Genomic DNA, 25866 nt, shown 5'->3' with positions numbered 1-25866 from the left:
AATATTATGAGTTACCACTACGTTGCTTGATCTTGACCCAGACTCTTGAAAGACATTACTCCTGCCAGCTTCACAGGCACACATCTGTTTCACTCTATAGAGTTAAATTAAATAGCCTTTAACCTTCAAAGGAACTAATGCACTTTATAGGAAGTAGTTAAATAGAACACCGGGTGAAACCCATGGAAAGGTAATGAATATACAATCCCAACAAACAGTAATCAAATCCATCTTTGCCTTTTGTGAGAAGGAGCATATGTTTGCTTAGAAATAGTGTATATAACAACATCTCTTAATTTTTGAACTCACTCATTTTGATTAAAAAGATTAGTCTATCAAACATGAGTCTTCATGATACAGCCTGAGAATAGCTGTATCAGAAGGGCTTAATTTCAGAATAGTTAACTACTTTCTGAATGATGACTGTCAGTACAGTTTAGGTTGCTCAAGGGATGGCCATGCATGAGAAGCTTACCTGGAGGACCTGTGGGCCCTTTTCTACCTGGAGGTCCAGGTAAACCCTTCTCTCCAGATGGCCCCAGAAGACCAGGTGGCCCTGGAGGCCCTGGAAACCCCATTGGTCCTAAAATAAATGTAAAAATGAGGGCACTAGAATGAAGCAATATGAAGACAATGACATTTGATTGACTTTAGACACCCACTCCAAGAGAGGGTCCCAGAGTAGAGATCAGCCTCATGTCTGTCCATAGGAAGGCCAAGAGCTGCCTGTCTGAAGGGAACACAGTGGTCAGTGAGAAGGATGAAGGAGGACATGTCCACGACCAAGATGAAACTGAAGGAGAATGAGAAGCCTGTGACCCTGAACTTTACCTGGTATCAGTCAGATGATTGAACCCAGGGAAAAAAGGGAGAGAGGTTTGATGTTGAGGAGCCAGGTGCCCCCAGCTGGGGGTCCTATCTCCCTCTTGACACTTTCTTAATTCTGGAACCTCCAATGGCTCAATTCTTCCCCTTCCATCAAGTCCTCTTGTTTCTTAGATTTCAGGCCAGGCCCCATCTCCTCAGAGAGGCCCTCTCTGGAATCCCAGCCAAAGCCCAGCAGTTCCCTCTGGGCTCCTGGTTCAGAGCGCTGAGCCTGATTATGGTGTGAATGTCCGTCCTCCATTGGGAAACAGCACTGAATGAGAGTGGAGAGTGGGCTGTTTAAATCTGCGACTGCTGCATTCCTGTGGTGTCTGAAACCCACTGCTCACGTGGTTAAAGTAAACTGAAGGAGCCCCTGGTCTTCTCCACAATGGAGCTCTGTCTGCCCCATGCCCTCTGGGAAGGAAGTGAAGAAGCACACTTGCTGCTTCCACCAATACTCCTAATTCCCTGCAGATCCTTGGGCTGGTCACCATGATTTACGTGGCCTGCTGTTTCCCTGGGCCTAGAGTTTATGTCCAGGTGGAGATTCATTCTGCAGAGTAATAGCTGGGGAAGAAGAGTGTCAGCCAGCCCCCCTCCTCTTTCTTCTGCATGATTAGAACATGTCTGTCCAATTCTGATGTCCAATAATTGGAAACCCACATACTTGCAGATAAGAGCCACATCATCTGAAATTGATTTTATTGCTAATACAGATGAAGAGGGTTGCTGTATAGACGTGCACTGCACAATTTCACAGGTGCCATTTGCACTACCCTCATGGTGGTTTTGATCTTCCCTCTGCCCTAATCTTTGCCATGCTTCACATTTGTGTCAGAAATAAGGCAAGGTGCTAGCTATTGGGTCCCTTGGCCAACATGAGTAGATGCTCTTCTGATATCAGGCTTCATTATTTATGCAATAAAGGAGTTAAAATGTATAATCATTAGTGGTCCTTTTTCAACAAAAAAAAAGTTCTATGAACTTAGTAGTTCTCTGAAATTTTCATAAAAGCAACTAACCACATATAGGTGCTGTCTGCTGAGCGTTTGAAATATGGCCAGTCCAAACTGGGTTGTGCTAAATGTGTAAAGTACACAACCGACTTCAAAGGCAGGAACAGCAGCTTCATGCAGAAAATTACTAGGGTTGCACAATCAGCTGTGTTATCTCATTGATAATTTCATACTGAATTCATGATTATAAATACTTTAAATTATGCCTGTGACTTATAATTATATTCCCATTGCTTGGTTATGGTCTAGGAGTGACTAAAGAGAGACTTGTATTTTTTTATTTTTACATGTCCAAATGGTACCCAAACTTGGAGACTTTGGGGGGAAGTAAGGACACTTTTGAAATATACTCCCTGTTTCCACAAGAAATAGGAATGACACCATGGAAGGATGATACCCCAGACCCTCAAGAGTAAGAGATGGAAACCCTTCACATACCACTGAAGGAACAGCTTGTATTCATACCTTTTTGGCCCTCTTTTCCATCACATCCTGGAACACCCTGGCACCCTGGAGGGCCTGGGGGACCTGGTGGCCCCGGTGGCCCTGGCAGACCACAGTCACCTGGTTCCCCTCTCAGGCAGTCAACACTCCCAGGAGGTCCTGGAGGCCCGGGTGCACCTGACCACAGGAAGAAGGCAAAAATGTTTCAAAGACAAAGGTGGCTACCTGAAAACTTAAGAAAAGTAATCTAATGATTTGCAAGCAAGGGATACAGGGGGTTAGAAGAATAAGAAAGTCAATATTTTGTCAGAAATGAAATGCAGATTGTGTCTCTTGGAACCCAAGCTGAGAAATGGTGTAGATAATGGGTTAGTAACTGTCAGACAAAATGAATCTAAGCAAAATCTTCTTCCCTTTCAAGGCCATTCCTTTTGGAAATATCATTTTATGGACTTTGTATTATTATCTCACTACTTTAATTGGATGGATGGATGGATGGATGGATGGATGGAAGAATGGGTGAGTAGGTGGACGGATGGATGGATGGATGGATAGACTGGCAGACAGGTGAATAGATAGGCTTTTGACAAAATATCACATCAATTGATACAAAAGGAATATTCAAATTATAATCCTATTTGAAAATTAGTGTCTGCAAATAGGAAAAAAATCAACCCAAATTCTTTCTCCACTTTGTTTCTATATTTCTTAGCAGTTTTTCTTGCTTTTATTTTTATCAGCACACAGTTCCACCTTCACTAAATCCTAAAGATTCCAAGATGGCGGATCTGTGTGTAGAATAGCTCTAGCAGGGAGCATGAATGTGGCTGTCGGCACTGGGCAAGCCATGAGACTGAGCCAACCAACTTTGTCAGTTAATAATAACTTCCAAAGGCTTACACTGCCCGAGCTCATCCCTGTTAAATGACGAGAGGAACAATATGCACTGTTAGATGCCCATAAGGAAACATTTCTGGGTGTACAAGAGGCCGGGGTCCTGCCACTCTGGGCCAGTTGACAGGTGGTAGAAACCAACAAGGAGCATGTATTTCCCTCCTACTGGGCACTTCTGAAGACTCATGGGCAGCATCATGCTAGTAATGAGAAATGCTTACTCTGCATCAGTTTGTGCCTGGGCAGAGGTACCTGATAGGACTGACACAGAAGAGTGAAGGGACCTACATTCTGGGCCTGAATAAGTCCAATATCCACAATCCCACCCAAGTAGGTCCCGTTGATCGGACTGCCTAGGTGCTTGTGCTCTGCCATTCTCTCATCCTAGAGCCCTGCTGAGCTGGTTGCATCTAATGAAGGGAGAAGTCCCATCCTTCACCATGATGCTGTCATACCTCTTGCACCATCAGGGCCAGGAGGTCCCTGATCTCCAGGTGGACCTGGGTCAGGAATGTCACCCTTAGGAGGTCTTCCTGGAACGCCTGCTGGACCAGGTGGTCCGGGTCTCCCTGCGTAAGCACATGTTTACACATTAGCCTCATTGCATTTGAAAGGTTTTGAATTAATGACTTAAAAAGGGACTAAAACATGCTGCTTCTTACCTGGGGGACCTGGGAGACCTTTTTCACCAAAAAGGCCAGGAGGAGAAATTCCTGGGCTTCCAGGGTCTCCTGTCTCCCCTTTTAGCCCAGGGAGTCCCACTGGACCGGGTGGGCCCATTTCATGTAAACCTTAATAGGGAAAACAGCATGAATATGTCCTGATCTTACTTGTCCTTGACAAGGAACCACTTCCTAAAAGTGGCTGGTTCTGCAGAGACCAACCTCTGGCTGCAATGGTACTTCTAAATGGTGACCTGGATCATCATTTTCTCTAATGACCCAACACACTGGTCAACCACAAATTTGATTTCTTTTATGGTTATTTCCCAGATTAAAAAAAAAAAAAAGAATAGGTGAGTGAGAATACTAACCTTCCAACCTTTACAAAGGACAAAGCAAAACCAAATGAGGTGCAATAATAAGTAATTATGGGGCTGGGGTTTTATCTCAGTGGTAGAGTGCTTGCTTAGCATGTGTGAGGCACTGGGTTAAATTCTCAGCACCACATATAAATAAATAAAATAAAGATCCATTGACAACTAAAATAAATAAATAAATAAATATGGATAAACTTCTTTGAAATTTGAATGGAAGGTGACATCTAATGAGAACTATGGTAGTATGGAGTTTCTCAGTGAGAAGGGAGCACATCATTGATTTCCTGGAAGAGACACAGATCTAATTAGGCTATTTGGAAGAGCCACTAAATACAAGTGACATAAATTGCTTTTCTTTTTTTCTCCGTTTTTAAATATATTTTTAGTTGCTGGTGAACCTTTATTTTATTTATTTATATTCGATGTGCCTCACACATGCTAGGTAAGTGCTCTAACATTGAGCCACAACCCTGCCCTTAAACTACTTTTCAATTTTTACAATAAATAAAGGTGTTGTCTCTCCAAAACACTTAGCAGCACAAGTCGCCTTTCCCCATAGTCTCTCAAATCTACATGCTGAGTTACAGTTTCAATTATACTTTGATTATACTTTTTTTCTGACAAACTGACACAACCAATGTGTATGATATGAGAGGAACAATCTAAAACACAGCTGTTGAAGATCAGCCTCTCTGTGATATCCAAAATAACAGCAAATAGTTCAGGTAATGTTTTTTGTTTGTTTGATTCTTTGTTTTAGTCATGGCAGTAAAGGAATGTTAAAAGTGCTAATTAGATCCACATGGCTGTATGAGACACTGCTGTAGTTAAAATTATATAATTTTTTTTTAAAAAGCCCAGACTTTGTTTGTTATTCACAGTACTTTGTAATCAGCCCCACGTAGGCAGTTATTTTTAGTGGAGAAACAAAATAAGACCAACACAAGGCATTACTAACCTCCTTTCTGAAGTAGATTTTCTTAAATCCTTTTATATGTCATCCTCAGCCCTAGAAATAGCTCTCATACTGTGTCTCTCTCAGCTATGACAGATTTTCAGTTTCACTCCCAAATCTTATGGAGTGAGAAACTACCCAGGAGGGTTCCACTTAATCTCAAGGCCACCCACAGAAGCTCGGATTCCTGAAGATGGTTTTTTAATCTTACCTGAGGCACCTTTGCTTCCTTTCTGACCCTTCAAACCATGCAAACCGTCCAGGCCAGGAGACCCCGAAGGACCTGAAAAACACACCAGCCCTGTGTACGGAGGGCAAGAGCAGCCCCTAATACCAACCTTAGTCACTGCCCCAACACTGCCCAGCAGAGGGCATAGAGCAAGGTGGACATCTCACACTCTGAAGGTCATTATCAGGGTAGGACTCCTCCGGGCGATGGTTACTTAACACATTCATTTGCAGGTTTGTAGCACAACAGCTTAACATGTTTCCTTGGTTTTAAGGCACCCTGTCGGGTTATAACCATATCATGATCAGCTGCAGTCCAGAATTACTGGCTCTTGGTGTAGGAAGTAATCTTTGAGTTAATGACAACAAAATCATTCTAAATGAGGAAAGAGACTGGATGGGAGCCAATACATGCCTCCTACCTCCAGGGCTTGGCCTTTCCAACCAGGATCCGAAGGTCCTCCTGCCCAGTCATGCTATAAAAAAGTCAACAGGGTATCTGGCCACTATGGGACAATGGGGCATATGCGTCCTCCCTGGCTTTATTTTAAGCATTGCTGCTCTGGAACAACAGGCCTGCAGGTCAGATTTGTCTGTAGCTTTTTTTTTTTTTGTAACCAGTTCTTTCAAAACCATTCTGACTCCTTTTCACAACAACCAAATTTACTTCATGATGATCATCAAAATCTCCAGGCTCTGAAATTAGACATTATCCCAGAGATGCCAGAGCCATCTCTCAGAACCTTCTGTCGGGCATCCATACAGTCCTTACAGCAGAATCTACCAGCCAAGCTTCACTTCGGCCATCACTGAGCTCTTCCAGTGGACGCGTTTTCCTTAAGATTTTCCACCAACACAGTTTGAGTGTGTCTGACCTCCCCTGGAGGGGTATCTTTTCAAATGCAAGTTTCCTAACTGCCCAGCATAGAGTTGGAAGAGGAAGAAGAAGAAAGGGCAGAAAGGATGGAGAAGAAAAGTGAGAGGAAGGGCAAGTGACCAGTACCACAGAGCACTGCCCCAGGGCTGAGCCCCGCCGAATGCCACCCCTCATGTCTTACCCCACTGATGACTGGGAAGACAGGCTTCTCCTCAGGGCCTGGCCACATCTGGTCACCTGCCTATTCCATTGGTGGAGCTTCCATCCATTTTCTCCCCATCCTGTTCTTTCTCACCCAATACTAAGCAACTCCACATACAACCAGCCATTCACTTAGTATAGAGAACTCATCTCTCAAATTTGGGACAATAACACCCCTCAGTTTATATAACTGAACATACACAAGCACCGTCGCCTCCACCTGTGAACCTACATGGGGTGCCCTGATCAACTACACCTGTGCAGGGCCGTAGGACAGTCTCCCCACCTAAGGGTCAATCAGGGTGTAAGGCCAGGTCCTATTAGTCTTTCTGCCCCCACACTTGGTATATTTTCTGGCACACAGTAGGTGTTCATAAGTGTTTGTTGAATGACTGCATTAATGAGAAAATGTGGACCAAGGAGGTCAAGGGATTGAACAGGTGAGAGGAAACCACATTTTTAAAAAGTGGCCTAGACTTTCTATTTGCTTGTCACTTCTTTCTTTGATACATTTATAGGATACGTATGATTTGGAGATCCTGGAGGAATCCATTTGTACGTACATAAGTTGAGTGCTGATTATTATCTGTCCATTAAAGCAGGCCCTCCCTCTGAGGACTTCTTACTGGAGAGTGGCAGTTAGTCCCCTCCTTTCTATTTATCCCAGTACTTGAAACAGACAGTTGTTTTTCTCTTTTTAAGATCTCAACATTAGATGGATTCAAGTGAGTTATATTCTCTGGCACCGAAAAAATGGGAATGCATCTTTATTTTCCCTTGATCTCTTATTCCTAACCATTTTTAACCAGCTCTGGCTTAGTTTATTTTCCAATCCTCTTTCCTGTTTTATGAGCCAATATTTCAAGTTTGCACCAAAAGAACACAATGACCTTCTTCATCTGCCAAATCTGGATATTTGTTGCAATCTATCTGAAATGATAATAAATTTTTTGAGACCACTTTGCTATTTCCATGTGTTTTGATCTCCAGCTTTCACCACTGAGATTGATGGCTTGGGGGACTTGGCTAAGGGTGGAATGTCCCAGCCTCTGCCAACTCTCCATTGTCACATCAACACATCCAGATCCCACGTTGTTGTCACAGCCCAGCCCCTTGCCATTGTTGAACTGGCCGACCCTTATCTGACCTAATGTTATCTTTCTAAATTGAATGCAGCTACATCTGGGTAGGGTTTTAAGGGTAATTTTTCCTTTTGACTGAAAGCTTTTTATCCATCCCATCTCTAAATCAGAAAGTTGTTCATGCATAAAATATATACAGTGCAGATGAGAGGCAATTAGGCTAACAAAGCACATTCCTGGGTAATGAGGAATTTTTATTCACCTCTCTGATGGTCCTGTCCTTTTGCTTAACAGCCATCATTTAAGGCTGCATTGAGTTGCACTCACTATACAGGGTGCTCTTCCTCTAGCCAGTAAACCTCATCTCCGCTCTCGCACAGTTGGCCACCATCTGTCCTAGCCAGCCCCCTCTTTGTGACTGGATTCCCACTCTCAGGTTATATTTTTGTTCTCAAGCCTGAAAAGTCAGCACCCCAGGAGCCTGCTACTGGTTTACATTTCTAATAGGGTGTCCAGTGTTTCCCTGCTAGCCTGGGACTTTCCTCAGGGTAATACCAGACGTTCCACACCCTAACATAACCCTCCAATCCCAGGCACAAAGGGAGAGCTGGCCACCCAGCTGATGGGAAGGAGGGAATTTCATGACTATGGGTAATGACTGAAGAAACTTGAATACTCTTATCAAAAATAATACTGCAATGAGATTTAAAAAAAAATTTAAAGAAATTCATCACATGTAGGAATGTCTTCTGAGGGCACAGATAAGGTTTCCTACTGCACCGAGCTTCAGCAACCAAATGTGTCTCATGACATACTGATGGGAAGGTGGGAAGCAAGAGAGAAATAATACCTGTTGTGACAGAACAAACAGGCAATGACATCGGTGTGGTGAGTGCTGCAGGGGTGGGCAGGAGGGTAACAATCTAGCTGTAAAAAGGAGGGACATTTCTACCCCAAGGCACATAGTATTGCTTTCCTGACAAAGGACACTTCAGAATGCTTTTTAAAAGTGAAATGCATGTACTTGCCACAAGCCAGAATACCCAATCCACACTCTTTATAATGTTGTTAGTCTACAAATAATTCTCTTTAGGTTTCCATCATGACAACTTTACATTCATACCCCATCCCAAAATGGGGTGTTTTAGAGGGAATATGTACTCAAAAATTTAAATCTCGGAATCAAGCCACTTTTAGCATATGCTTAAGTTAAAGTTTAAATCTGATTGAACACAAGCAGGACTCCAAATCCATATGGCCTGTTCTAGCAGAGCAAACAACTTTGAGTTCAGCAGCTGGTTTGTTCAAACAAGATAATCAGTCCCCCTGACTTATTTAGAACATACTTCAAATATTTAGTTTCTCAGTTCAAAGTGTTTCTGCCGGAGTGTGGTTCATTTTGATATCAGCGTGATCGACTGCAACTGTGGGTTTGCACTGTAGCTGTTTTAACCTTTAGGAATGTATTTCACTGCTTTGTTTTGTTTAGACAATGGTTCCCTGGGCTGTCAGCAGTGAAACAGTGTCACTACATGGCCAGGAAGCACCACTGCAGCTGCTCCCGTCACCCCTCACTGTCTCCTCTAACAGACTCACCGATTTCAGAGATTACTTCTCATGAAGATTTGTTATGGATCAATTCATCAGCTATTAGTCTTTTAGTGACATGTGATGTTGAAGTTGTGTGATAAATGCAAACTAAATCAAGGTAAAAAAGAATCAACAACAGTAGCATGAGTCTTGTCATTTTGGTGACACTGGGTATATATTATGAGAGTAGGAAGGAGTGGGAATTTGGTAGAAGTGGTTAATAATGGGAAGTGTTTTCTTTCTTTTAAACTTCTTTACAGACATAAACACAAAAATAATCAAGGAATACCCCATAAGGGCTATAGGGGACGGGAGGGGGCATGAGGTAGGAAAGATGGTGAAATCAGACGGACATGATTACCCCCAAGTACATGTATGAAGAAACGAATGGTGGGACTCTACCTTGTGTACCACCAGAGAAATGAGAAATGGTGCTCCATTTGTGTACTATGAATTGAAATGCATTCTGTGTCATGTATAACAAATTAGAATAAATTAATAAACAGTATTATCATTTTGTTTGAAACCCTAAATTCGTCACCAATCTCTGGACCTCCCATTACTGAAAATGTCAACGAAGAGGCAGAAGAGTGTCAAGTTGTCCAGTGACCGGGAGCCTTCCTTGTCAATTTATTTTGCCGTGTAGAAATACACAACTTGTATCAATGCATCAAAATAGCTTCCTTGTGCAGTCTTGCCCCAGGGAATACATACCACACTACCACTCGCTGAAAATTTGGAATTATTTGGAAGCTATTCCATAAATGAAGAGGAGAAAAGATGGAAGAACAGAATTTGGATTTTCAAAACAATAAAATGGTTAATCCTAGAACTGGTGGTGTCCACTTTCCTGAGAGGAGGCCCTTTCTACTTTACTAACATTCAGTGTATGTGTAAGTCAGTGAGCAGAAGGCAGGTGGGAGAGGAGCTGGAGGAGACCCAAAGCTTCCCTGCAGGAAGTCAGCAGGTAAAGCTTTGACCTTCAACCTCACTGCTACTAACTCAGGGGCAGAGTCTTGCGTTTGTCTATTTGTTTACTCATACTGCCAACCAAATACTTTTTTTTAAATAGGTCTCTACTGGGTACCAAAAATATAAAAAAAGGTCTTGCTTTTAAAAAATCATCTATTTGGTAAGAAAAGCCTCTAAGCAAACAAATAGATACAATGTATATTTAGCGTTGTAATGGATACAACACTAAAGGTGTGCATGAAGTACATATGGAAAAGTGCCTTTTCTAAAATAAACGAAATGACCTCAAAAATAGAAGCTTCATGGATACGTGAGCAGTCATGAAGATCTGTTAATAACAATACATTATATTATTGTATACTATTTACAGATTTGCACTGGTCCTCTATTACTTTAAAAGGCCAAATATTTCCACCAGGAACAATTTTTCTTTATCTAACAAAGATAATGAATACTGGTTACTCTTTTTCCATAACACCTTAGTCTTTTCCTCCCTCCTCTTATCACAATTGGCAAATATATATCTATTTACACATATTTTTAATGTCAGCCTCTTCTACTAGATAACAACTCCCATGGAGGCTGAAACTTGAACCTAGTAGCAAGATCCTCAAAACTGCAGGCCCAGCATCCAACACAATATCAAGAGCATAACAGGAGCTCAACTGTCCTGTGGTAAGAATAAAAGGGTAGACTGACCATAGTGAAAAACACTGGATGGATGCCTAGAAGTGAGATGGCTGTACCCTGCTGTGGACATGCCCTGGTGGAGGCAGGTCAAGGTCAAGATGGGTACTGCCTCCGGCCCCGTGGGAAGAAGAGCAAGAGGTGCTAATGAATCTGCTGTTGTTGGGCTGGATCTGTCTGATGGGCTGGGCCTATTTTGACTTACCTTTTATTCCTGGAGGTCCTGGTAGCCCTGGATCCCCCCAGAGACCTGTGGACCCAGGCTCTCCCATTTCTCCTGGATGGCCCTTCTGCCCAGGCATCCCCTGATCACCTGAGGACAACAGGGAAGTTCTGCAGACACCCCAATGATGTATGATGACATTCACTGGGGAATCATCTACATTTTTAATTCCTGGGTAACCAGGAATATTTTCCTAAGTTTCCTTCCTAGATATCTGAACTCTAAGGAGAAAAATTAACAACTTAGAAGGAGAAGATACACTTCAAGATGACTGAAGTTACCATTTATGATTTTAAACTTGCCCCCTTTCCCCTGAATTGACAGGAAATGGATTATTAAAACGCTGGGCTGTAAATGTGGTGTTTGCCTTGGGTCCAAAACAGGGGGCGGGGACAGCATTGTGAGTGGCAGGTGACAGGAGGAGAGTGGGAAAGGAGCTGCCTTTGTCAGACCACCCCCGGTACGGGTGCCATGCTGTTGTCTTGGCTACTCCCAGTGACCCAATTAGAAGGACCAACTTCATAGGTGAGCAGTAGGTGAGTTTTAGTGGCCTTGTCTAGAAGCTCAGACTGGGAATCAGAAGAGCCACATGCAAAAAATGAGTAACAATCCCTAAGGTATGTGAAGACTGACTCTCTCGAAACACCAAGAGATAAGGAGCACTCAGGAAGTTTCCCTTTCAAGGTACCTGGACACCCTGGTGGTCCCAACGAGCCAGGCAGGCCTGGCTTTCCTGATGGTCCTTTCAGTCCTTGAACTCCAGGCAGGCCTTGATCTCCAGGGGCTCCAACATGTCCTAAAGAAGGAAGGTGGAAGCCTGAGTAGCTGCAGGTGGTCTTTGAGACATTGAATCTATTAAATAGCCAACCGCACCCCTAGCTATTCTTTTCTATATTTAAATCTTATATTAAATCTTATATACTTTCTAATATTTAAATTTTTCTGCTGAAAGATTACATTAAGGAGTAATGGAAAGCAAAATGCCCATAATTCAACCACCTTAACAGAGTTTTCCGTATGTATATGACATGAAAATAATACCCACAATTTTACATTCTGAATTTTTAAATTACCGTTATAAGTAATTTTTCAAGTTTGTCATAGTCCTCTTAATTACCATTTGTAAAAGCTGATAGCTTATTGATTTAATGTTAATTAAATTAAGTAATCTAATTTTCTCCTGCTGTTGGACATTCAAGTTATTTCTAACTCTTTGCTATTATGCCTGTTGATCTTTACACATCTTCCTTCAATTTTTCTCCTAATCAATTATTTCCTTATGAAAAATTCCTAGGAGTAGAATTTCTAGGTAAATAGGGTGATATTTTGGCTCTTTAAATACCAAAGTGTTTAAGAAAAAATCACAGTCTTTATGGAATTCCAACTCTAAATACTTGAGAAGTTAAGCCTGAAACATTTTCTTACATGGCAAAAATAACATTATCACAGCCAAAAAATTAATGACAATTCCTAATATCATCTTATGCTCTTTTTTTTAAATTTTTTATTGTTGGTTGTTCAAAACATTACATAGTTCTTGATATATCATATTTCACACTTTGATTCAAGTGGGTTATTAACTCCCATTTTTACCCCATATACAGATTGCAGAATCACATCAGTTACACATCCATTGATTTACATATTGCCATACTAGTGTCTGTTGTGTTCTGCTGCCTTTCCTATCCTCTACTATCCCCCCTCCCCTCCCCTCCCCTCTTCTCTCTCTACCCCCTCTACTGTCATTCATTTCTCCCCCTTGTATTATTTTTCCCTTTCCCCTCACTTCCTCTTGTATGTACTTTTGTATAACCCTGAGGGTCTCCTTCCATTTCCATGCAATTTCCCTTCTCTCTCCCTTTCCCTCCCACCTCTCATCCCTGTTTAATGTTAATCTTCTTCTCATGCTCTTCGTCCCTACTCTGTTCTTAGTTACTCTCCTTATATCAAAGAAGACATTTGGCATTTGTTTTTTAGGGATTGGCTAGCTTCACTTAGCATAATCTGCTCTAATGCCATCCATTTCCCTGCAAATTCTATGATTTTGTCATTTTTTAATGCAGAGTAATACTCCATTGTGTATAAATGCCACATTTTTTTTATCCATTCGTCTATTGAAGGGCATCTAGGTTGGTTCCACAGTCTTGCTATTGTGAATTGTGCTGCTATGAACATCAATGTAGCAGTGTCCCTGTAGCATGCTCTTTTTAGGTCTTTAGGGAATAGACCAAGAAGGGGAATAGCTGGGTCAAATGGTGGCTCCATTCCAAGCTTTCCAAGAAATCTCCATACTGCTTTCCAAATTGGCTGCACCAATTTGCAGTCCCACCAGCAATGTACAAGTGTACCCTTTTCCCCACATCCTCGCCAGCACTTGTTGTTGTTTGACTTCATAATGGCTGCCAATCTTACTGGAGTGAGATGGTATCTTAGCTCATTCCATACTTGGACCTGTAATGTTCTTCACAGTTGGTTTGTCCACATCAAGTTCCATGCCAATATCACAGATTGCAACTAGTGGATATTTCTCTTAAATTTTAAAAAATCTGAAACAGTCCCCTATGTATGACAGTGACCTGCTGAAGAGAAAAGCTGAGATCCTCTCTTGTCTATTATTATTATTATTATTAATTTATTTATTTTTTGCAGTACTAGGGATTGAACCTGGGGCCTCCCACATGCTTAGGCAAGGGTTCTACCACTGAGCCACATCTCCAGTCCCTTTTTTTTAAAAAAAAAATATTTTGAGGCAGGGTTTTGCTAAGTTTCCCAGGCTGGTCTCAAACTTGCCATCCTGCTGCCTCAGCCTCCTGAGTAGCTGGGATTTGCAAATGCATGCTACTGTGCCCTGCTTGGGGTCTTCCTAAATAGACCATTCAGCATCCGATTCTTGACGGAGATTCCCTATGGTTTGAAGTGGGGTGCTCACGTACTCAACCACCACATGTCACTCATCCACAGCTCTGGAACCGGATTGCCATGAGCACACCATGTTTCTACTGGGGACCTTTCGTTAGTTGGCTTATTTTCTTGGCAATTTAGTAAGAATAAAATGACACTCAGACACTTTAAAGGACATTTCTTTGGTTACAAGAGTATGACTATTTGCTCATGTGTTTATTCATGATATAGGACTTTAATTCATGTTTGCAGGTTGAAACAATCGTCTGTGCTGAAAACCAATGGCCAAATCTGTAGACAAGCTCAGCTCTGTACTCACAAACCCATGGGGGTGTAATCTTTATGTACTACTGTAGGAGTAACTTTCGGTTTGCAGCTAGCCGCTGTAAGCAGCTCAGAGTGCTTGAAAAACCTACAGGAACTCCTGCAGGATGGGGCTCTGTGCTCTAGCAAGCCCTCTGAGAAACCACATCCTTAGTGACTGAGGTCAGTATTGCCAGGGAACCGAGAGGCAAGGGCCTCAGGACATGATTCCCACAACTCATAAGGCCCCCTCTCATAGGGACAAAGAGCCTACCAATCTACCTTCCACCGCGTAACAATATTTAGAGCTTCCTCATAGTGCGGTTACATTAATCATAAGATGATTGGCTTCTAGATGTTGTATAAGCTGCTTTGCTTGTGTATGATTGGAGGATTCGCCCTACCCAAGCCCAATATCAGTTGTACTCATTTCCACAATAAATGAGCTTGCTTGGAGGTCGGCTGAGGCCTGCCACCTGCCTGTTCTCACCAGCTCTGTGTCCCCCACACCCGCTGCAACTGAGGTAGCCGAGTGACCTACAGCAGCATCTGGCACCCAAAGTCTGCTCCCAGCTGCGCACCTTGGGGCTGGTCACCCCGTTGACCTCGGGTAGGGACCCCTTCCCTGTTCCGTGTGCTTACGGTTCCTTTAAGGTGAGCAAGGAACCCCTCTCTTACCCCCTTTCCTTGTCCTTGTAGAGCCTTGGCTCCTGAGTTGAGGCATCCTCTGCCATAAAGGTTGGCATCACCTATGGCTGTTCCTTCCCCTTGGTTCACCTGGTAAATTCACATAAGGGATTGATCCTCCCAGAAATTGGAACCTCGATTTTCTCTTTTGCTCTGGAGACACCATATGGACATACGGCCTTGACCTAGCAAGTCAAGGAAGTCCCCACTAATCACAAGACATTGGATCCTAAACACACTCTTGTTTGTCCTATCTAGGGGCTTCCATGTCTGAATCATCCCCTTGGGCTCCTGTTGTGGGTATCTTGATCCTTATGGGTGGTTGTCTTAGTGTGACTTTGTTCATACTTGAGAGACTCCAGGAGGCCTCTAATAGGTCCAGTAACCAATCATGGGCAACCTTCCCCCTGTACAACGAGTCCCACAACTAGCAGCTCTGAAAGCACTGCTTTCTCAGCGTGGACTTAAAGTGAAACCAAAAGACCCTGATCACTTCTGGCAGAAAGCTGTCTTTTTAGCACCTTGGATTGGCCTCGAAAACATATGGATGAGAGTCTTACACTCTGCAAGGAAAAAGGAGGTCCATGAGGGACACATTCCCCCCTGCCTCTTTCATACCGATCCTTCTAGCCATCATTGCCAGCCTTCAAGGCTCTTCAGCAAAAGATACCATTCAAACGCATAATGATTCTTTGGAGGACAAAATAAGGACTCTCCAGACCTCTGCCTCCAGTGTCATTGATTCAGATGAGGATAATGACTCAAGAGAGGATGACCCTGATGTTTCACAGTGTCCTGTGGCAACCTCTCTTCCCTTGTCCACCTCCCTTGCTCCGAAATATCCATGGAAAGAATTACACTCCTGCGCCAAGGAGAGACACCCTTTAAGGCCCTCGACCCCTTATCAACCCCCATATTCCCCTTGTAACCCCTTTTCTGCCTACCCAGTGAATCTTGGTTGCGATGCAGAAAATAGACCCTGGGTGCCTACTCCTTTACCAGATCTAGCATTACTGAGTCTGGGCCTGACTCTCCTTACTTTGAGGAGGTGTTAAAGCAATGGTCAGCCCAATTACAAACATCTTTTGATTGGATGAACTTTCTTAACTAGTTAAGAAGTTAAGGAATGCTTAACTCGTCCACAATATTTAGTGTGGAAAGCTTCCTTCAAGGAGAAGGCAGAACAAATGGCGAGGAACAACCTCTCCCATGCATTGCCATCACTTTAGACACGTTGATTGGTCGTGGTACCTTTGTGAGCCCTCAAGAAAAATCCAGAATTGGAAATGTCATTTACTTTGACCAAGTTAAAGATATTGCCCTGAAGAGTCTTAAAAACATCATACCTCCAAAATATGAACTCTTCAGAAACCTGATCCAGAGTCCCCATGAGTGGTTTCCTGACTTTTTTGTCCCAAGTCATTGAAGCAGTTGAGAAGCTTATCCAACCTGGCCCTGTTCAAGATTCGCTAATCAAACAGTTGGCATGGGAGGGGGCTACAAATGAAACTAGGACTGCAATTGCCTCCGTCTTCAGTGAATCCCTCTTTAAGTGGATCTCTGCTACTAAAGAAGTAGCCCCTTCCTCGGGGCCCATTCAGGCTTTAACAGCTGCTATCAACAGCTACTAATAGACAAGAAAATGGACCTTCCCAACGGAGATCCATCCCATTTGCTGGGGCTGTAATCAGCCAGGCCACATTAAACGGTACTGTTCTAAGAATGGCAGCCACCCTGGCCCCAAGACACCTTGCCCTAGATGCAAAAAGGGTTATCACTGGGCAAAGGACTGCAAACTCAAGCCTTTAAATTCCCCCTCGGGGCAACCCTCAGCCCTACCAATAAGAGGGAACAGACGCCTGCAAATTTGCTGTACGCCACCCATTTTGGACACCAAACCCAGAATGACCATTATGCTTGACGATATTCCTGTTAAAGGCATAGTAGACACAGGGCCTGATGTTTCCATCAAAGATTCTAATACAGCATCCAAGATGAAGAAGTGGAAGACATAGCCCAGTCCCAGTATACAGGGCATTGGTGGGCTCCAGGCCACTAGGAAAGTTATCTCTTCTGTCATGTGGCAGGACATGGATGGAGAGAAGAGTGCCTTTCATCCCTTGATTGCAGAAGTCCCTATCACCCATGGGATAGGGACATCCTGGAGGACATGGATGCTATCATAACCAATGATGACAAAGCCTTATATGATGAAATAATGATACGTGATAAGACAGGGCTATCGGGAAGATGGGTGCCCCCCCAATTCTAAAGGCCACTGTTCCCTTGACTACTAAACCTGATCCCATCCCCCTGGAATGGGACACCACAGATCACATCTGGGTGGAACAGTAGCCTATACTAGAACCCAAATTAACAATTCTTAAGCAACTAGTTCAGGAACAATTAGATCTTGGGTATATTGAACTCTCCAGCAGCTCACACGATAACGCCTATCTTTGTAATTCCCAAGAAAAATGGGAAACATAGATGACTTCAAGATTTGAGGCCAATTACAAACATATGAAAAAGACAGGTACATTTCAATCAGGTATTCTTCATCTCGCCAGCATCCTGAGCAATTATCTTATTGTTGCTATAGACCTCAAGGATTGCTTCTTTTCCATCCCTATAGCAAACCAGGACAGACCCCTTTTCGCTTTCACAGTATGGGAACCTAACACCATGATACCCGCCCAGAGATATCACTGGGCAGTCCTCCCACAAGGAATGAAAAATAGCACCCCCTCCCATATGTCAGCTCTTTATCTCTCATGCGACCAGGCCCCTTATACAGCATTGCCTGGTCATACATTATATGGATGACATTTTGCTTGTTCACGCAGATTCTGACAAATTGCAGATTTGCCTTAAGAAGCTGATGGACCATCTCCAAATACTAGGCCTTTGCATAGCCACTGACAAAGTACAACATTCTGCCCCATATGAGTTTTTGGGCTACAAGATTGCTGCAAAAATACAACCTCTTAGGCCTACCCTGACTATTAGGCCTCAGTACTCACTTAATGAGCTACAACAGTTATGTGCCAGATTAACTGGCTCAAGCCTTTCCTTTGTTTACCTCCTGATGCACTCATCCCTCTATTTGATTTGCTAAAAAAAAAAGGGGGGGAGATGATCCTTCCTCAAAGATAAAGCTAACCCCTCAAGCAGAGACGACTGTTCAAATGATCAATGACAGCCTCTCAAGGTTACAGACCCATAGATATGACCAGTCAAAACCCCCTCTGGGGATGATATTAATAATTTTGGGAGCACCACTCAGTGTTATTTGGCCGGCCCACGGACCCCTATATTGGATGCCTCTGGCCTGGAGTGAATGTCACAAAATCACAGGTAAATTAGAAAGTAAACTTCTGGTAGGGTTAAAGGTAAGAGATTACTGTAACAAGATTTTTCACATAGAGCCAGACACCTTGGTGTTGCCATTAACACACACAGAGGTCTCAACACTCCTGCAGAATAATACTCTGTTTCAGACTTTATTGTCTGACTTCCCTGGACAGATTGATAATCACCTCCCCCTTGAGAGGATGCTCCAAACCTTATAAATCTTGGAGATTACAACTCCTAAGCATGCATTCTCTACATCCCAGCCCATACCATCAGCACTATGTGTGTTCACTGACGCAAACACACACACTTTCGGTGTTATTCTGAAAATTCCCAATGAACAGGACATCTTCCATGTAGAGCACCACTCAGAGTCAGTACAGTTGGGAGAACTTAGAGCAATAATAAAGGCACTCCTTATGAGCATAGATACTCCCATTAACATCTTTTCAGACAGCAAATACTCTGTTCAGGTAGCAAAAGCAATTCCCTGTGCAGTTTTTAGACCCACAGGTAAGCCTATTGACCAAGCTCTTCAGACATTCAAGGACCTCACAGAAAACAGGAAACATCCATGGCTCATCTCATATGTAAGATCCCATGCTGGGCTGCCTGGATTAATTGCCATAGGCAACACTCAAGTTGATAAACTTATTTCCTGCAACACAATATCTTTAGACATACTGGAGCAAGCAGGCATACTCCACATTAAGTTACACATGTCTGCAAGTAATTTGAAGGCCTTGTTTCCTGACCTTACTATGACACAATGTAACATTTGGTTCAAGTTTGCAAAAATTGTGCTCCTCTGGCGCCACTTGGTCCACTGCAGCCACAGGGAGTAAACCCCGGAGGCCTCTCTCCTAATAAACTTTGGCAAATGGATGTCACTCACATCCCCTCCTTTGGTAAACTTAAGTATGTCCATGTTAAATTGAGCCTGGAAGAAAGAAAGAGACCACCACAACATCCCCACTGGAGGGCACACAAGATAACCTGGGTGATATCAAAGCCCTAACAAATCAAGCTCTGACCATGTCACCTGCTGGAGACCAGAGCCCTGGTACCCTCTTCTTGCTTATGTGTGTAATTGTAACTTGCAACTCACAGGTAAGTGCACAACAGGTGAGTATGGAAAAGGAAGGGCCTCTGTCTGACAGCCTGATAACTCAAGGCTCTATGCTGACCTGTCCGATCAAAATGGGCACATTTCAAAGATGACCCATGGAGGGAGAACTACTTTGCAGATAGCTGTTACTCAAGGACGGCTGTCTGTGGGACAGTTCTCTTCTCATGGATGGCCTCTGGCACCACCTAGAGGCAAAAACCCTCCAGTGAGCAAAATACTCAATGCCACTGCAAATAAAAAACCATGAGAGCAATCCACACTCATATAATCATGATCATGATCATGTTCTCTCTCAAATATTGCAGAATACTTCCCAAGGACAAAATTCAGAAGGACAACAGGAGCCCCCCAGACCGACATCACCATAAGGCTCATGGTCCTCACAGCCACAATTGCAACTGCCGCTCTCGCTGCTCTCCTGCACCTAGCCAGAAGGACCACACCCAACCAGGTGGAAACTACTTATGCTGTTGCTGGGACTTTAACTGGACTTTCCCTTTCTCATGCATCAATGCGGACAAGGACGCACTAGATGCTATTATGCATCATTCTGTCAATCATCCCGCAAGTACACACGTGGTGGGTGGGGGCTCCACTCACCTGTTGGTTTGGATGATAACGTACTGCCTTTCTTGTTCGATACTAATGTTTCTTCTCGATGCCCTGTAACCTCTGACCCAATAGCACAGCACCCTTGGAATTTGTCACCCTCAGTTAGCCATACATGGGCCTTTACCATTTTTAATAATGTTTCTGATGCAGAGAGGTTATGTAAATCCACAATTTGCCTTCACAATGATACTCTTTGGGAGCCGGGGATGGGAGGCATTACAGGTTATCGGCCACTCTCCTTAGAGGGAGAAGCAAAAGTAGTCTCTATCATGCCCTCTAATGCTAGAGACTCATGTTCTTGGCCACAACCCTTCCTGCAGCGATGTGCTTGGAAGGAATTTTAAAATACCAGTGAAGGTATACCCCTAAAAGCCATATCTTGGAGAGATTGTCTCTCCCTTTCCCAGCCCTGTTTCCCTTCTGATGAGCTTATCAGTTGGTTCAAGCCCTACTTAAGAGGTGGATGGGAAATGAAATTTTCAGCAAATACAAATACAGTAATTTTCAAAAAATCATAGAAATTGGGTAACAAATGCTCAAAATACAAAAGAAAGACAGGAGTTTTTTTTGCAATTAGGCAGACAATTGTTATGTGTTGCTTACAAATGTATAGATGTCATTCCTATTGTCACCATGGATGCCATTTGGTTTAATGGCTCTTTCAATAATCCCTCAGCTACCCATGCTACTCCGAGACCATGTATGTGTTAAGCCACCCTTCTTCTTTGTAACTTCCACTTAAAATCACAAAAATGGTTGCCTTAATTGTGATAATTCCCATTGTGAGTTAACCAATTGTTGGAACTTCTCCATCAAGACAGCAGCACTAATGAGAACACCCCTCATGTTATGGTTCCCAATGGAGGATGACTCCTCCATTCAAGAGGTTCACTTTACAAAAGATATTTCCCTTTCCAGAGTTAGGCGAGATTTGGAGATTACTGCTGCCATCATAGCTGCCTCCCTCGCTGCGGTGACAGCAGCTACCGCCCTTGATATAGCTTTGACCCAGTCCACAACAAATGCTGCAACCATTAATCAGGTAGTGCAGCGCTCCATCAAAGCCCTGACCCCGGAGTGACTAAACCTGCACTTGCAAGGTATCTTAATGTTACAACAACAGATTGACCATATTGGTGAAAAAATTGATATGCTTCAATTGAATGTTAGGGTACCCTGTAGTCTTCAATTTCTGTGTATTTGTCAAACCCCTGTCTTGGCAAAAAATGTAACAGAAGCTCAACTTGAAGTAGTAGATAGACTTAAGGGACCTTGGGATATGGCTTTTAGAAATTTCACTATGATGCTGCATTCCCAGATTCTCAGTCTAAATGAAACCAGAGCAAATCTAATTCTTAACCCCTCAATTCTACAACGGCTATGGGATAAATTGTCAGCTTTAATTGACTCCGCTAACTGGATCCTTGCTGTCATTGTCATTGCTCTTCTTGTTCTAATGTATGTTCTTTTAAGATGCTTCCAAAAAAAGGCCCAACAAAGTAGAAACTAAGAAAGCTATGATAGTATATGCATATAAGGAAAGTCAAAAGGAGAGTAAGGAGTCTCCTTCAGCTGTGTGGATGGCAACTATGGATCGGATCTAAGTAAATACTAAGGGCCAATTATGAGGGATTAGGTCCTGAGTCTTGTCACAGTTCTACTTTTCGTCTGTCTCTCTGCTTTGCCCCAATACAACTTCCTTTTTCTCATCCGATTACTGTTTGCTGGTTCTATGGCCTCTCTCTTTCCTTTCTAAACACAGCCTCTCTCGCCCAGTGCCGTGAGCTGAGCCCTCCCTGGAGAAGAATCCTGAGTTTCCCAAAACCTGTGACCAGAGCCAGGCCCGCCAGCAGGCGAGGGGATCCTAAGGCAGATGCTGGCGGCCACAGGGGCATTAGTTACCAAGGAGTCAGAGAACTTACCCTCTCGGAGGCAATGCCTTGCACACTCCACATCACCCTGTTTGGCCCCGGAGGATGGCCAGTTAGTCAAAGACGGGTAAGATTCCTCAAGGAGGAACAACCTAAGACAGGCACAGTCGCAGAGGGGCCATCAGGAGAGAACTTGGGAGCCAACAGAGGTGAGGCACAGATCCTCACCCCCGCAGCTGGGCAAGGGCCTGAGCCTTCACCCCTTCTGAGGGAGGTCTCCTGCCCCCATGGCTGCTTTGCTCCCCACGCCCAGCTCAGATCGAGACCCAAGTAACAGAGACCTAGCCAACAGCAGCTGCCCACTCGCCACAGCAGGACCACAAGGAAGGGGCAGCTGCAGGAAAGGGCTGGGTTTGGATGTTGTTCTTGTTTCCCCTTCTCTTTCTTACGCCTCTTTACCTGTACTTCTGTCCGTTTTTCTTCCCTTTTTCTTTCCTTTTCTTCTCTTATCATGATTCTCCTTTGGCTACAAATTTAATAAAAAGGGAGGAAATGTAGGAGTAACTCTCGGTTTGCAGCTAGCAGCTACAAGCAGCTCAGAGTGCTTGAAAAACCTATAGGAAACCCACCTGCAGGATGGGCGCTCTGCTCTAGCGAGCCCTCTGAAAAACCACATCCTCAGTGACTGAGGTCAGCATTCCCAGGGGTCCAAGAGGCAAGGCCTCTTTCCCATAACTCATAAGGCCCCCTCTCATAGGGACAAAGAACCTACCAATCTGCCTTCCACCATGTAACAATATTTAGAGCTTCCTCATAATGTGGTTACATTAATCATAAGATGATTGGCTTCTAGATGTTGTATAAGCTGCTTTGCTTGTGTAAGATTGGAGGATGCACCCTGCCCGAGCCCAATATCAGCTGCACTCATTTCTGCAATAAATGAACTTGCTGGAGGTCGGCTAAGGTAGCCACCTGCCTGCTCTCATCAGCTCCCAGTGTCTGTGTTTTGACTCCGCATCCTCCACACCCGCTGCATCTGAGGTAGCTGAGTGACTCATAGCAACATACTAGGACACACCAAACCAGCCTGTGCCTGTACATACTCCCTGATGGAATTTAACATCTATCAGCCCCACTCTTTGTTGTCTTATTTATCCCAAGAACATTCCTGCAGGAAAAGTATGGCAGCCCTGTTGTCAGCTCCAGATGAAAAAGAAGCCATCTGAGACTTTGGGGTGTGTTACGAAGAGTATCTGAGAATCTGTTCTGTGTCTCCTCTCTGAATTAAAGGGACAGGGGACGATCAACCTAACCATCACTCCAGGACACACTGCACATCTGTGTCTTCTTGTTAAGCTCATTCAAATCCAAGCAAGCTTTGCCCAAGCGTATTTAGGAAAGCTTTCTGATGGTGAATAACACAGAATGTTAAAATTCTAAGCTGAAGTCACTGCATGTAAGAAAGGGAACACTAAACAGGGCAGTAATCACAGGACACCAGGCCAAGTAGGCTAGCACAAATATCCTGCAAAAGTCTAAGTGTGAAATAACTCAGAATCATGATTTTTTACTTAAAATACTAGGTAATATCAAAGGCCTCCAGTTTGGACTACTTTGCGCTTATAAAATGGTATATCTGCCTGGTTTACCGTCAAAGTACCAATGAGCATGGAAAAATCTTCTCACGTTTGTCTGGCCTGTTGGTGAAGATAACTGCTCTTTACAACTGTGCAGTCATCTTTAGTCTCCAAACTTATTTCAAAGTATCTTATTTGATCCTCAGAACAATCTTGTAATATGTGCAGGCCCCGTTGAGGAAATTGAGCATAGAAGACAACGGACTCATCCAAAGCTACCGCAGTGAGGGTAGAGACAGACCTCGGCTCAGAAGCTTCTTTGGCATCATTATGAACCCCCACAATGCTGACTGCAAAACTGTTTTCCTCACCAACTATATATTTAAGTCATACATTTCAGTTAAAATATTGTGCTATCTAAATGCACATGTTTGTGTAAGAGATAAAAGACTCATATGAAAGGGAAAGAAAGGATTGTGGGACAGGAAGGTTTTGTCACCAAATAGCTTTTTTTTTTTTTCCTTTTAAAGTTCAATTTGTTATAAAAACAAAGAAAATAAAATTTTCTGTAATAGTTCAGCTTAGACATAGCTTCTGTTATATGAACTAAGGCATGGCTGTCGGTAGGGGGAACTTTAAAGTAATGTACAAATTTATTAATATAAAATATTTTAATTTAAAGGGGCCCATGTAAATACAAACCTGGTCTTTTTTGTTGGGGGGGTGTGTACTGGGGATTGAATTCAGGGGCACTCAACCACTGAGCCATGTCCCCAGCCCTATTTTGTATTTTATTTAGAAACAGGGTCTCACTGAGTTGCTTAGTGCCTCATTTTTGCTGAGGCTGGCTTTGAACTCACGATCCTCCTGCCTCAACCTCCCAAGCTGCTGGTATTACAGGTGTGTACCGTTGTGCCTGGCTTAAACCTGGTTTTTAATCTCACCACTGTCAGTTGAATGCTCTTGGAAAAAAGCCATTTGAGTAATCATCTGTGGATAAACATTTCTTCTATCCATGAAGTGGGTGTTCCTGTGCATGCATCTTTGTAAACTTTTCTGATTGCTGAATTAAGATAAATTCTGAGGAGTAGAATTCCTAAATCAAATAGGACATTTTTTGTTTGTTTGTTTTTGGTACTGGGAATTGAACCCAGGGTCACTTTCCCAGCAACCTCTACACCCCTAGACCTTTTTTTAAAGTTTTTATTTTGAGACAGCGTCTTGCTAAATTCTCGGGGCTGGCTTCAGCCTCCCACCTCAGCTTCCCAAGTTCCTGGGATAACAGGTATGGGCCACCATGCTCACAAACGGCATGCGTATTTTAAAGATTGATGTATGCTCCCATAGGATCCAGAAAGGAAGTAGAAATTTATACTCAACATTTTCTGAAAGGTAAACATATAAGTAGAAAGCAAGGTAACAAAATATCCTAAGACAAATTCCCCCTCTGGGGGTTCTATTCTATTGGCTTGAATGCAAATGCTCCTCCCCTTCCTTATAAGAGGTGGAGCTATGCAAAGCACTACTTCCCCTCTGCTACAGGTCACTCCTGTAGCTGGCAGGGTCTTCAAAGGAGGGCAGGGGCTCACTGGTTCATCACACTTCCTTCTGAGGGATTCCACATAACTTGTGAGTGATAATAAAGTATCATTGTTTGAATGGTTTAGAGCTCTTGTTGGCTATGAGGTTTGGTATTTGTTCGGTTTGGACTGATTTTTCATAAATTGTAGTAGATTCACTGATAGCTCCACAATGGTGTGCTTCCCTTGCATTCTTTTATGCAGTTCTCAGTAGGAGACCGAGGTCTGTGAGCAGAACCTGTGGCCCTGTTAAACTGCAGAGGTTGAAAATGGTGCCAATTTTAATTGCTTGCAATATTCACCTTTGACTTTTGTCAAAATATAGGCATGCCTGGGGGAGTGTATTGTTATGTCAACGTCAATGGTCACATGAGCATGATAGAATACAGAATCCGTGGAGTGTGATCCTTTCGTCCACCAGGCCAGGGGTGCCAGGGCAGCATTACACACAATCCTTCTGCTATGTATCTTAATGGGCAAAGGGGAAAGAAAATACTGATACAATCATTGCCAGCTTGAAGGATAAAAGAAATGGTTTTATTTTTCAAACTAAGGTACTTTTTTTATTTTAATAAGAAAAACATGCAGCTATACCTTGACATCCAGGGCTGCCTAGGTCACCCTTAGGACCAGGTGGGCCACGCTGGCTGGCAGGCTCACCTTTGCTTCCTGTGAGTGATAAAGTACGCGAACATTAAGAAAATTAAATTTAGTTTCACACAAGTGACTTAATAAACTTCATGTTTGTCTTTATAAACTACATTCAAAGTTTCCAGG

The 25866-nt window shown here is 43.3% G+C and overlaps 1 protein-coding gene across 1 annotated transcript in view; it reads right to left on the bottom strand.

Moving 5' to 3' along the window:
* Positions 1-25866, bottom strand: part of Col4a4 (collagen type IV alpha 4 chain) — a 118245-nt gene that overhangs the window by 17173 nt on the left and 75206 nt on the right. The window contains exons 34-41 of the mRNA XM_027941922.3: positions 25684-25758; positions 11764-11871; positions 11058-11165; positions 5427-5498; positions 3884-4012; positions 3677-3790; positions 2349-2504; positions 476-583 (exon numbers count right to left, since the gene is read on the bottom strand). Coding sequence (XP_027797723.2) covers positions 476-583; positions 2349-2504; positions 3677-3790; positions 3884-4012; positions 5427-5498; positions 11058-11165; positions 11764-11871; positions 25684-25758 — 870 coding nt within the window. The remainder of the gene's footprint in view (positions 1-475; positions 584-2348; positions 2505-3676; positions 3791-3883; positions 4013-5426; positions 5499-11057; positions 11166-11763; positions 11872-25683; positions 25759-25866) is intronic.

The sequence above is a fragment of the Marmota flaviventris genome, chromosome 11 (genome assembly GCF_047511675.1).
Source record: "Marmota flaviventris isolate mMarFla1 chromosome 11, mMarFla1.hap1, whole genome shotgun sequence".
Lineage (NCBI taxonomy): Eukaryota > Metazoa > Chordata > Mammalia > Rodentia > Sciuridae > Marmota > Marmota flaviventris.
Note: the sequence above shows the minus strand (reverse complement) of the source record. Positions and strands in the feature narration are given on the sequence as shown.